Source organism: Sarcophilus harrisii, chromosome 4 (genome assembly GCF_902635505.1).
Source record: "Sarcophilus harrisii chromosome 4, mSarHar1.11, whole genome shotgun sequence".
Lineage (NCBI taxonomy): Eukaryota > Metazoa > Chordata > Mammalia > Dasyuromorphia > Dasyuridae > Sarcophilus > Sarcophilus harrisii.
In genome coordinates, this window is record NC_045429.1 from 48,415,571 (window position 1) to 48,429,961 (window position 14,391).

At 32.4% G+C, this 14,391-nt stretch overlaps 1 protein-coding gene across 2 annotated transcripts in view; it reads left to right on the top strand.

The window, feature by feature from the left end:
• The window catches only part of ADGRL4 (adhesion G protein-coupled receptor L4), a 128,277-nt gene that overhangs the window by 78,216 nt on the left and 35,670 nt on the right, over positions 1-14,391 (top strand). For both annotated transcript variants that reach the window (XM_023501736.2, XM_031936783.1), the window contains 4 exons: positions 1,797-1,976; positions 2,103-2,286; positions 6,176-6,292; positions 11,453-11,658. In XM_023501736.2, coding sequence (XP_023357504.1) covers positions 1,797-1,976; positions 2,103-2,286; positions 6,176-6,292; positions 11,453-11,658 — 687 coding nt within the window. The remainder of the gene's footprint in view (positions 1-1,796; positions 1,977-2,102; positions 2,287-6,175; positions 6,293-11,452; positions 11,659-14,391) is intronic.

The following is a 14,391-nucleotide window of genomic DNA, read 5'->3' on the forward strand; positions in this document are numbered from 1 at the left end:
TTAGTGATAAATGGGGAAGATATGATTTTTTCCACATTTAATTATACTTTGTGACTTATTATTTGGCATGTTGTAAAATGTACTCAATAAAAAAAAATTGGGTACAGCTGACAAGTGAGATAGCAAAAGCCTGTCTTATTTTGTCCCATTCAAAGGAGCACTTGTTAGGTTCACAGAATAAGCGATTTAGAGTTGGAAGGAAACTTAGAGGCCATGCTCTCCAACTTCTTCATTTTACAAAAAAAGAAAAATGAGACACAGAAGACCTAAGGGAATTACCCAAGATCACATAGCTAGTAAGTGTCAGAAGCAAGATTTTTACCTAGGACTTTGCAGATCCAAGTCAGGAACATTATACAATCATATTTCCCCTTAAAGGAGCAAATTTCAAAGAAAATGTGGCATACATGAATATTTTCATAAGATAACCAGTTTCTAAAGTGATTGAATCAGTGAATCTCGGCCAGGAGCATTGGAATAGAATCAAAAACACATTTTCTCTATTACCAAATTTAAAAGAGCTTCCTAAATTAGATTAAAAAATACAATTCAATGATTATTTTATTATTTAATATTTAGATGTGTACTTATTATTTAGAAAAATGATTTCATATTTTGAAAAATCCATTCATTAAAATAGATTGGAATATATGCACATATATGTATATATATGAACATATATGTGTGTGTGTACATATATGTTTATATATATATATATAAGCTCAGTTATCTCATACAGCAGGAAAGAACTATAAAATAAATTTTTACCTTTGCATACTCCCTACCAGAAAGAGCACATGGTACCATGGATCATCTTTGGTATCAGGATCACCAACTTGGAGTCAGGAAAGTATGAATCCCAAGTCTTGCCTCTGATAAGTACTAGTTAATGCTCATGAGCAAATTACTCAGAGTCTGAGATAACTCTAAAACTCTAAGAGTCATTGACCAAGTACTAAGAAGCATTGATGGAAGACATTTTATCAAGAGAAGCTTTTGACTTTCCTGGTCAGGAGTCTAGAAGAAGATCACAAATTTAGAGCAAGGAAAGACCATAAGAAGGTCATTTCATTCAACCCCCCTTTTTTCAGAGATTAGGAAATCAAGGCTTAACAAAATTTACAGAACCTAACCAAGCCCACATAGTTTAGAAGACAGAACTCAGGTATTCTAATCTTTCTACAGCAGCACACACATGTGGTATGGAAAGGTCTATTAGTGTATCTATCCTGAAAAGATTGCTGTTGTTTCTTAAAACAACTATCTCTGTGGAAGTTATTTGGTCAGATTATGTTAACTACTCCCTGGGTCCAAATCAGGGTTTGTATTTAATACCATTATGTATTTACAGAGAAAAAGATATAGCAGAATAGAACTTCTTGAGTTGAAGGACTATGTTCAAATCCTACTTACACAGCAACTTCAGCTTTTAATGCTTTAACCAACTTTCTAAGTTGTAAAGAAGGTGTCAACCTGAATTATAGAGGAAATTCCTCACCAGGAGCTTCCTCCCCAAGGAAATCACAAGTCCTACACACACACACACACACACACACACACACACACACCTGTTTGTATGTGTTTATGTTTATACACATGTATATGTACATGTAAGTATGCAGATGTAAAAATGGGTATCTAAAATTGGGTATCCAAAAAATTGGATAGTATACTACTTTCCAAATCAATAGAATATTTCTAGGGAAAAAATCTGTTATAAATTCTAATCTTAAAAAAATGTATAATATATATTGATTTCTTTTCTTCCATCACTGCTACCCCTTTTTTCTTCTCAGATTAAGCATACAAAGGAACCCTTGAATCTGCTGCAAGAAATCTACCAAAATTCTGAACAAGCGCTTTTCCCTATTGATATACTTACCAATGTTGAAGCATTGTCTACATTTTCTCCATCTTTGTGTTTTATGAGTAGCAATGTCTCTGAGAAGGAAGCATTTACTAATACAACTATTAATGTAAGTAGCCTGAAGCTTATGATTATATTGTCCTTTACTCCTGTGAATAGCAAGACTCCAACACACACCAAAAAAAAAAAAAAAAAAAAAAAAAAAAAACCAAAAACTTGTTTCTCCTGCCAATAGGTTTTTGTTAACACCGTAAACAATTTGGTTCAAAAGGATAAAATTACAATTTGGGACAAGCTGTCTGCAGATAATAGAAGAACAAGTCTCACCAAGCTGATGCACACGGCGGAGCAGACCATGCTAAACATGTCCCAGAACTTCAAAAAGACAACTCAGTTAGAGATTAATTCAAGCGACATGGGTAAGGAAAGAATCCCTCCTTATGCAACACTCTGATCTTGAAATATGGTTTCATTTTTCTCCATATAAAAAAGCAAAAATTTTAGGTTTATGCTATTTGTGTATAATGCTCATATTTCTCCTAAAATATTTTATAGTAGCATTTTTAATGTTTTAATTTCCCTTTTAACATGATTTTTTTTAATTTTAAGTTCCAAATTGTCTCTCTCCCATACCCATTGAAAAGTCAAGTGATATAATGTCCATTGTACATGTAAAGTCATACAAAGAACTTCTATATTAGCCATCCAAAATTATTTTAGCATGTTTAATGTCAAAATATATTAATCAATGAAGTAAACCTATTTCTTCCCTCCTACATATCTCTTCCATCCCGTTACTCTTTTGACTTTGACATTATAGTAGTGTGATATTTGTTGTCACTCATACCAGGGAAGCTGCACATCTCTCCTTCTTCATTTTCTAGAGATTTTCTAATTAATCAAGAAATATTTTAATTAAAGTATTCTTTTCCAACATATCCTTTTTCTTTGAGAATGAAAACTTTAAAATTATGTCAACATTTAAACAATAAATATCAATGATCCTTTCTTTTCTAGATTCTCATGTCCTTGAATAGATACTGTGAATATGAAATTATCCCTAGAATGTCTTCAAGGGAGCATCCCAGGAAAATTGGTCAAATTTCTAAAAGAGCCACTGAGTTCTTCTGCTATACATGTACCTTGATACATGTCAACATTGAATGATTCTGACATATTATAAACAGCAGTTAAATTTCTGAAGACTTGGGTTTATATTTTGGCTTCACCATTTACTAACTGTTTGAGTTGGATATATCATTCAACTTTTATGACCCTCAGTTTCCTCATCTTTACAATGGAGAAAATATTATTCAAGCTCCTTAACCCAATGAATCATTGTTAGGAAGAGAATGCAATTCTCTTTAGAAGTATAAATACCAAGTATTATCATTTTTGTTATTGTTGTTGTTATATTTCCATTAGTATTATATCAAACTTTTTCACAATCAAAGGATTATAGTCATTACACTATATATGATTCTAATTACACTCCTGCATGTGCTCATAAAATAGATCAAACTGGCCTTTAAAGAATGAAAATGGCAAAAGTAACTGGATTAAACTAGATATAAATTGATGAGATCTGTGCTAAAGGAGACATAACTGTAAAAGCATTCAGGAATTGATCCACAAGGTATTTGAGGGATAAAAAGATACCAAAGTCATGGAAATGATCTTGGACTATATGTGTACTCAACAAAAGCAGTCATGGAAATGACCAACTTTTATATCTAACTTCACACACACACACACACACACACACACACACACACACACATATATATATATATATATATATCACATACATCAAAATTATTTCATTCTTTAGAAGATATAATAATAGAAATAACTTGTTTGATGACTCTTTGGTGATTGATAACAGGTGAGGAATAAAATAAATATATGTTCCCCAAAAACATTATTCACTACTATGATAGATAAAATATACTGTTGAATTCAAAGTGAAGAATGAATCCTTTGGGAGAGGAAGTTCCTCCAGATGGTGCTGTTTTCAGATGATATCATTCTGGTACATCACATCCCAGAAAAATGAAGATCACATAGTTGAGATCTGACCATTCATGATGTTTGTTCTGATGATATGCCTATCCACAAGAAAAAAATCAAGTAAATTAATTATATCTGTTGTTCAGATTATGATATTCAGTTAAATGGACAACATATCTCAGCCATCACTGTATTCTTATATGCATAGATAGAGAGATAGATAGATGGATAGATGGATAGAGAGATAGATAGATATGTCTGTACATACACACAGAGTTTAGCCATCAGGATATGGAGATCTATGTGTAAGTATATTATATATCATATATGTATATATTATGTGTTTATATGTGTATACATTATGTATGCATATATCTGTGAGAAAATTCTAGGATTACCTTTATATATGTATAACTAAAAATATACAGATGCATTTCTAAAGTTATATAGCTCAGTATAGATATAGATAGGTATATGCTTTTATATACCTATATATGCATTTATATTGTGTAAGTATATATATAAATATTCAGAAAGGCAACTTATATGTATATAATCACAATATATACAAACATATATTCATATATGTTTATACTGTGCACAAGTTGTCCCAAAATTTGTAGTACAGTTTAACTAGACTTAAAAACTTAAAAGCTTTGATTTAGCTTTAATAAATTAAAACACCCTTAATATTTGTTTGTTTATATGTGTGTATGTTTATATATATGTGTGTGTGTGTATGCATGTTTATATATATATATGCACACAAATGTGTATATATGTACATCACATATATACATGTGTATAGATATAAAATCTTGCATAAATAATATAAAATAAACAATGAATGAAACCAGATTTAAATAGATGAATAGATTGGACTGCCTCCTAGAAATTGCAAAACTCCTTGAATTTTGCCAATCCCCAAAATATTACATCTTTTAAACATTGATATTATATCAGTTATTTGATTGCATGTTATGGAATAGTTCTGTTGAAAAAAAGAGAAGTGTATGGTTGATGTCAACTGGTTGTGATACCTAACAAATAACAGAAATAAAAAATGTCATCAGAGAAATGTATGATTGATTAAGTTGGAGCATTCACAACCATGAGGACATGAGGACATATGTATATATGTATATGTAGGAAGCATGACATGGACAGAAAACACAAAATTAGTAGATGTGGATAGGTTGCAATCAGTATATTGGAGAACCCCTATATCAAGGAATTCAAAACTACATTTAATTTTCATATTTTTCATGTTATTATTTTCATATTATTAGGACTTGCCACAAATATGAGGTGAAAGATTATCTTATTGTAATTAAAAATTGAATATCTGCATAATAATTCTGGTGTGATTCAGCATGAGGGGAAATTTTCTATCTTAAATGAGAATCTATTTACTCACTATATTGTATTTTTGTGCCATCTATGGATGCCTTCACATCTAAATATTAAGGTCAGTAAGCAATAGGGTTAGAATACCTTTTTTTTAGATCCCTACTTTTTTACAAATGAGCTCCACAGAAGTACCTGGCTCAACATTCTTTAGGAAATAATATCAGAGCTGTGATTCAAACCCATCTGTTTGACTTACTTTGAAATTTGGAAATGTTAAATCCCTTTGTAAAGTCATTATGCTTTTTATTCAATTCAAAATGCTTGTATCCTTATCTCACTTGATACAGGGTAAATTAAAAGCAGTATTTCATGGGGAAAAAACCCTAATATTTTAGCCACAAATACAGGGTGTCCAAAAATTAAATAATTTTAAGCTTTACTAGCCTCAAATTATTTTAGTTATAATGTTTATAATAATTAATAATCGATAGTACAGGTCAGATAGGTGTCTCAATAGATATAGTCTTGAAGTCAGGAAAACTCTTCTTTATGAGCTCAAATCTAGCCTCAGATGCTTACTAGCTGTGCAACCTTGGGCAAGTCATGTAACACTGATTACCTCAGTTTTCTCACCTGTAAAATAAGCTGGAGAAGGAAACAACAAAGTACTCCAGTATCTTTGCCAAGAAATCCCAAACAAAGTCATGAAGAGTTGGACATAACAAACAATAACAATAAGCTACTGAGGTTAAAACTTCACCGAGACTTTTGGTATACCTGATATATGGACATGACTATTAATATCAAAGTATATGCTAATTGTTTTATTGAAATTGACATAGGTCATATATTGAAACATAATAATGTGAGGTCATATTATACATGTATAAAAGTTTTACTCATGGCAATATTTTAAATAAATATAAGGGTTGTATTGCTTTTTTTCAGGTCTCAAATTATTGGCTTTTGATTCTCATCATATGAAACATATTCATCCTCATGTGAACATGGAAGGAAATTATATAAAAATCTACCCAAAGAAGAAAGATGAAAATTATTCTAATGGTAGGAGAACTGCCTCCTTTTATTTGTGTTTTATTTTTTATGAGAGTCATGTCATACATATAATATTAAATAAATATTTGTTCAACTAAAAGAAACTCATTAGATTATGTCACAGAAATAGTGACCTCAGAGCCAAGAGGTTTTGATATATACTATTTTTGTGACCCTGAATATATCACTTAATCAATCTCTCAGTGATCTTGACAACTCTTTAAGACTTTACGTTGTATAGAAAAAACCAATATAAATTGTTTGTGGGAATGTTTCCTATGCCAGTGAAATCACTGGTGAGAACCAAATTACGTTTGTATGTGTTTGTGTGTATAATGTCAGAATACTGAGCTGAATAAATATAAAATTGTGTTTGTTTGTGTGTGTGTGTGTGTGTGTGTGTGTGTGTGTATTCTTAACACATTACAGTGGGTTTTTTTTTCAAACTCAGCAAATTTCTATTAAAAAAAATGAGGCAATCAAGTAATATAGTGGATTGAGTGCCCACTCTGGAGTCAGGAAGACTCCTCATCCTGATTCAAATCTGGCCTCAGATACTTACTAGCGACTCTGGACTAGTCACTTAACGCTATTTGCCTCAGTTTCCTCATATGTAAAATGAGATGGAGAAGGAAATGGAAAATCATTCCAGTATCTTTGCCAAGAAAACCCCAAAAGGGATCACAGAATGAGATATGACTGAACAACAATATTTCTAATGACTATTCTTTACAAAGTACTGGAGTGAATTTGATTCATATATACACATGTGTGTACATATACATATGTGTTTATATATTGCATATATATGTGTATGTGTATGTATAACCATATTATATATTTGTGTATATGTATACATCATATAATAGAATGCATATACCTGTTGAATTGAATTTGTTGAAAAAAAATATCTATAACATGCATCAAGAATAATTATTCACTAAATTGTCACAAATAAACATATATTCTGTTCTATGTTTTGCACATAATAAGCACTTAAAAGTTTTTTTTTATTTTTCAGGGTTTAGCTCAATAAACATTTACTGCATTCTACTCTGTGCATGAAAATATACAATGAGGAAGATACTTAACCTTTAAATAATATATGAGCTAATAGGGATGAAGAGATATGTATAAGAATAACTATAGTTCAAAGAAGCATATAGTTTGTCCTCCAAGAGAGGTAGGACACTGTGAATGAAGAGTAATCACCCATTTTTCTCTCCCTCTTGTTCTTACAATCTCATATCCATATTCTGCTATTGCTAAAGAGCAGACTAGTTTGCTTGAAAATCACCAGTAGGTCCCTGGTCATAGGATCTTTCCCATTATAAACCCCACAGTCAGTCATTTCCCTTTTAGGCCAGGTTTGGCAGAAGGATCTGTCATATATCAAGTTCTATGCCCCATCTCTGTTCACTTTGTTCAGCTATTATCCGCTACCCAAACACTCATTAGCTAGACTCTCAATGCTGTGCCTGTAGAAGAGATAGCTCAACACAGGTGATTAATTTCACTAGAGAAATGCACTGAGAATATCAAGAAATTATGAGGATGAATTATTGGAAGGGTTATTAAGTTAGATCTTTGGGATATCAGAGGTTATATAGTTTCTTTTATGTAAATTTGCATTTATTCTATTAACTTGTATATTTTTAAAGATTTCATTGGGGACATATTCATTCCAAATCAGGGAAAGTAGGCAGAAACCAGTCCCTTCATCCTTGCCTACTTCACCCCCTGCAATATCCATGAACTCACCCAGATTTCCATGGCAAATAATAGCTTTTTCCATGGAGACATTTCAATATTTTTACTTCAGTGGTTCTTTGTGTATTTTAGAGTAAAAGTTTACAATAGGAATATTAGTCTTCAGACAAATGAACTAGACTTGTGTGTGTGTGTGTGTGTGTGTGTGTGTGTGTGTGTGTGTGTGTGTTTTCTTACACTTAAGATTTCCTTTTATTTAAGGTTTCAGAGGAAAAGTCCAGATAATTGCAATAGTCCCATCTCACTGGTCAAATTTCCAATTTATTCACTATTTAGCTGCATTTTTAGCAACAACAAAAAGGGGAGGGAAAATCTATAAAATGAAAACCTGGCTAAAATGTTTAATATATATTAGAAAGAAAAAAAGAAGCATGTAAAGGAACCCATGTGTTGCAGAATAAGGTTTTATGAATTCATAATTTAAAAGAATGCATACAAGAGATCATGGAATCCATTGTAGAGTTGTGAGAGAGCTTGGAGGCTATAAAGTCCCCACATTTTAGAAATGAAGAAATTGAAGGACCAGCACCTAGAGATTAAATGATTGACTTGTAGTAACCCAAGTAGGCAGGATTCAAAGCCAGGTTTTCTTGAGTCCAGATCCAGTAGCCAAGCCACTGTACCATGAAAGAGAGGACATGTGAGTATAACCAAGAATTCATTCAAAACTGAGATCTGAAGAATGGTACATGTAAGAATCAGGAAAAAATGAAGCTTTCAAAATTGCTTTTAAAAGCAAAATGATATTTTAACTTAGAAGAGTAAAAAGATAGATCTGTTGCCTAGAGCAAAAGATATCATGTTTATAGATAACAAGAAAGGATAAAAGCTATTAATTCTTGTCTTGATGCCATTTTCTCCATTTAATAGAATGCTCTTCCTAATCTGAAACAGTAGAACAAACATTTTAAGTAGGATAGTGAAGCCCTTTTTCAAAGAAAGTATGATGTAATATGCCAATTAAGTGGATTTGTGACTATCTGAGCCTATTTTCCAGCCCTGGTCATGTGGTTTTGACTCTGTTTTATTCAACATTTTTCATTGAGTTGCGTGAAAGGAGAGAAAACATGCTGACAAAATTTGCAGATGGCATAAAATGGAGAGATGTCACTTTCAATTAAAGACCAGATTCAAAATTATCTCAATAGATTATAATGATAGACCAAAACCAATAAATGAAATTTAGCAAGAATGAACCAATCAACCAACATACATTTTATTAAGCACCTGTTATATGCTAAGAGCTTCTGGGGCCATGAATATAAAAATCAAAATCAAAACAGCAACCTCCAGATCCTCTCACAATAGAGGCTGGAAATGAACTAACTCTAAAGCAATTCATATGAAAAGTTCTGGGAATTATAATTAACCAAAAGTTCAACATAAGCATATTGTGGTTACTAAAGAAATCTATGCAGTCTTTGATTAGCTTAATAGAAATATGCTATACTTATTAGAAACACTTCAGTGGAAAAGACACAGACCTGAAAGCAAGGAGATCTGGATTCTGGTCCCAGTTTTCCCACCACTTTGATCTTGAACAAATGATAACCTCTTTGAGCTTTTGGGCAGCCAGGTGGCACAGGGGATAGAGTACCAAGTGAAAAGTCAAGAAGACTCATATTACCAAGTTCAAATCTGGCCTCACTTAATCTGAATGATCCTGGACAAGTCATTTAACCCTGTTATCCTCAGTTTCCTCATCTGTGAAATGAGCTAGAGAAGGAAATGGCCAAACCTTCCAGTGTCTTTGCCAAGGTCACAAAGAGTAGGGATACAACTAAAAAACAACAACAAAAATTATTAAAATAAAGTATCTGGCCTAAACAATATCAAGAACCATTTCTACATCTAATAGTCTAAGAAGTCAGTAAAGACTTTCACTCTAAAATGCACCAATAGTTCTTAAGATACATTTTTCACAGGAACCATAACAAACTAGTTAGTATCTAGACATAATTTAGCAAGATGGTGAAACTTCTAGAAATGGTGTTAAGTTAATACCCATTGAAGGAATTAGGGATGCTTAGCCTGGAAAAGATAAGACTAATTCTAAGATGCTTAAGGGACTGGCATGTGGATAAATGGATTAGACTAATTTTATGCTGCTCCAGAATTTAAGACTAGGATTAATAAATGGAATTAGAGGGATGAAGATGGAATGTGGTAGCCTTCAAAGTAGTAAGTTTCCTACCACAGAAACTCTGCATGTTTAGAAACCAAAATGAGAATTATAGAATCGTAGACATTAGAACTAGAACATTGTCTTAAAGATGATTTTGTTCAACTTCTAATCCAATGCAGGAATTTCTTTGAGAAAAGATCACTATCCTATGTTTAGCAATTTCCAATGACAGGGAGCTCACTGAATTCCAAAACATTCTGTTTTTTGCTTGGCTCAAGTTGTTACCTTCATCTTCCTCACTCTGAACAGAAACCTATCTCTGTCATTTTCACCCACTGATCATAGTTCCATTTGATATATCTAATTTTTCTTCCACATTAATGGACCTTTATATATTTGAACACACTATGGCTTCCCTAAATCATGTCAAGAATGTAGACAAGATTTCTTCAATGACTGGGAAACCACAAAAAGTAACCTCTGGAATTGCTCTGGAAATAACTCACAAATTGCTATTTGTAAGATAGTCACAAATCCACTTAACTGGCATATTACATTCAATAAAGATATGAATCTTTATTTTTATTATTATAAATATAATTATGAAATTATAAAATTATTCTCAGATTATAAAAATCTAACAATTTTCATCCAGAACTGCCTCTTTTATCAAAAATGTGAATGAATGCAAATGAATGAATACTAAGCATATAATTTTCCTGTTTGTACACTTCAAATTTTCTTTACATTATTCATCTTTATCCTGGATTTTAGGATGAAATAAAATAAAAATGTTTTCAACATATTCTGCAAATAATTCAGAGCACAATGCTTGGCATATAGTGAGTGCTTAATGATTTATTCATAAAAAGAATACCAACTCTTAATCACAGGTGTTTGTGGATTGTATTCCTAAAAGTTTTCTACCTTGCCTTTTCCTTTGCATGCCAAGTAAATGCCTGATGCATTCAATTCAATTAGCCTTGATTAAATACTTGCTTTATTTAAGACACTGTGTTAGGTAATAAAGAGACAAAAATAAAAATGAAAATCAGTCCCTACCCTCAAGGTACTTACATTTTACTGGAAAGCCACAAGATGTATACAGATAAATCAACAAGACTTTTTTTTTTCAGTTTGAAGCTTTTCCATTTTTTCAAAATATTCCATATGACTTTTCATGTTTTAATGAAAAATAGAACATATTAAGCTTCTGTCAAGATCTCATACATTTTCTATGGAAAAGTACACTAAATATGCTATTTGTTTAACAGGCACTGTTGTAGTCGTGTTTTTGCATTATAAGAGCATTGGAGCTATGCTTTCATCATCTCTGAGTGCCTCCCAGGAAACAGAAAGCAACAATAACCCTGAACAGGAAGAAATCGTGATCTCCTCCATTGTATCTGTCTCAGTTAGTGCAAAACCATCTGCATTCTACCAACTTGAAAAAATCATGTTTACATTAAGTCATGTAAAGGTAAGTTGTTGGCATCATGTTTGGAAATATTGGTAAATCTACTTATCTAATTTCTTTATGTAATTATAGCTATCCATCTATATATTTACTTGTTAGAAATATATAGGAGGAGAGGAAGGAGAAATGGAGAGAGAGGGAAGGAGAAAAACAGAGATAGAGATAGAGAGGAGAGAGAGATTGGAAATATGGATGAAGAAAGAGACAGAGAAATACAGAGAGAAAGAGAAACAGAGAGAGAGAGAGATAGAGACAGACAGAGAGAAAGACAGAGAGAGACAGAGAGAGAGAGAGAGAGAGAGAGAGAGAGAGAGAAACTAAAATTAAACAGACTTTATTTTTGTGTTAAGGATCTTGTTTACTTAGAAAGTCTCTTTTTCCTCAAGAAAATGTGTTATACTACAAGAAAATGTGAAGTCGTAGGGTCTAGTTGAAATATATCACTTTCATAGGAAGGGAATTCATGTGCCTTGTTTCCAATTGATATGTCGCACAGGACTTTCAAACTGTTTGGCCCTGGTTATAAATAAATTCACCAAAGAGATTAAGTAGCAGTAGTCCAAAAATGTTTCATTGGAAAGTTAGCACAAGTCTTTTTATTACTTTCCTTTGAACTTTTTTAACCTCCCCCAAATAAAAAACACGGTCTCTTTTTAAATTATTCTTTTACATCTTGAGATTGAATCTTTCAATGGCCTCAAAATTACCACCTCCAGAACAGACCTTGTTTGAGTATATTGCTTAGTTGCTTTTACTGTCCTTTTCCTAGGGATTCTGAAATGATCTTCTTCCCAAGTCAGTGAATGCCCAGTCACTTGAGATCCAGAGAATTTTAGATGAATACTTGTAATTATGTTGTAGAGGTAATAGTTTAGGGACACATTGGACTGAATGATACCTAAGGGGCCTTGCAACCCTGAGATTCTACAATATTACAATGTATATATGATAGCTCTACTGTCATTGATGAAGAAAATAGTTGCAATGAGATAATTCCAAAAGACTTATGATGGAAAGAGCTATTGGCATCCAGATAGAGAACTATGGAGACTGAATATGAATCAAAGTATAGTAATTTCACTTTTGTTGTTGTTGTTTGTTTGTTTCCTTATGTTTTTTTTTCTTTTGTTTTGTTTTGTTTTTCTTTCACCTCTTGATCTGATTTTTCTTGCTTAGTATGATAAATATGCAAATAAGTTTTTAAAATTGCACATTTAACTCTAAAAACAAAAGAAAAGAAAATAGTTGTTTTCTAGACCAAAAGCCATAGGCATTAGCCCTTCAATCTTCCTAGTTATTCTTCATGAAGTCTACCTCCTACTCCCCTAACTTAAAGTCAACATTTACTAATGCTATTCTGTGCCAGGCACGAGGGAATACAAAAAAAAAATTAAAAAAAAAAAAAAAGCATGCCTTGCTTCTGTGGTTATAGTTTCCCACCTACGCCCACTCCATTTCTGGAACATGATCAAACCAACTGCTATTGTTCCTAGAAAAGGAATTTGAAGTGACTCTGTAGTCCCAGTGACCAATCCTATAACTTCCTGGACCAGAATAGTTGTACATGTGTCGTCTCTCCCTATGACTGTACAGTGAAATATTCTTAAGAACATACATTGTCTTTGCATCTGTTTTTGTATTCCCAGCATTTAGCACAATGCTTGGCACATAGTGAGTACTTAATGATTTATTCAGTTATCCACTCGTGCATTCACACATTCATTTTTCATCTCCTTATTGTTCTATTCATTTGTTATGACAGACACTAAGAGAGAGAAATGAACCAGACCCAGGACTAAATAGTGGGAGGATCACTGGATTCCTTTTGGGCAAATATGCAGAGACAATGTAAATAATAGCAAGATCAATAGATGACAAATAATCAAACCTCATACTTTCTTGGTTCCCTCAACATGTCAAGGGATGAGAGCAACATATCTAGAACACTGGGTGGATTCATAGTGGAAACTTTATGGGAATACACAGATAAGGGGTAGATTTACCATGGGAGGGAATAACACCATTATTGAATTATAAATCCATTAAAGTATAAAAGTTTCTTTTTATGTAGAAAAAAAAAACATAACATGGAGGAAATAACAGAAGAATCACAAGACCCAGTAGATCATTATTTTTATACTTCCAAGATTTCATGTACCCTAAGCTTGAAGGCAGTGGTGGAGAAAGCATTGAACAGGGTTAGAAAATCTATTTTTTGATCCCAGATTTTCCACTTACTTTATGACCATGGAAACTTCTCTGCTCTCAGTTTCTTTATCTGTAAAATGAAGGAGTTGGATTGTATGACTTCTAAAATCCTTCCTGGCTCTAGAGAAATTATGAGCCAGTAGGAGCATTGCCCTTTCTATCAGTGCACAATCTCTTCTATAAAATGAAGATCATCCTACCTGAACTCTCTACATCAAAGAGTTGTTTTAGGGATAAAATGAGATCATTTAGATAGCTATATAAATGGAAGTTATTATTTTTATTCCCCACTTCTCACATATGGAGTAGTTGAAAATGTCTTGATTTTTTTCAGGAGTATAGTACTATTATAAAGTAACATCTTAGTGCATGATTAAAATGTCTCAGTAAAGCCATATGGAGAAACTTGAAGTTGACCAATCATTTCCATACTTAATAGAGAAAAAAAAGATGCATTTGCTATAACAAAAGGGCTAGGCATGCCTACACACAAACAAAAATATGTCACTGTACAACAACAAACACATC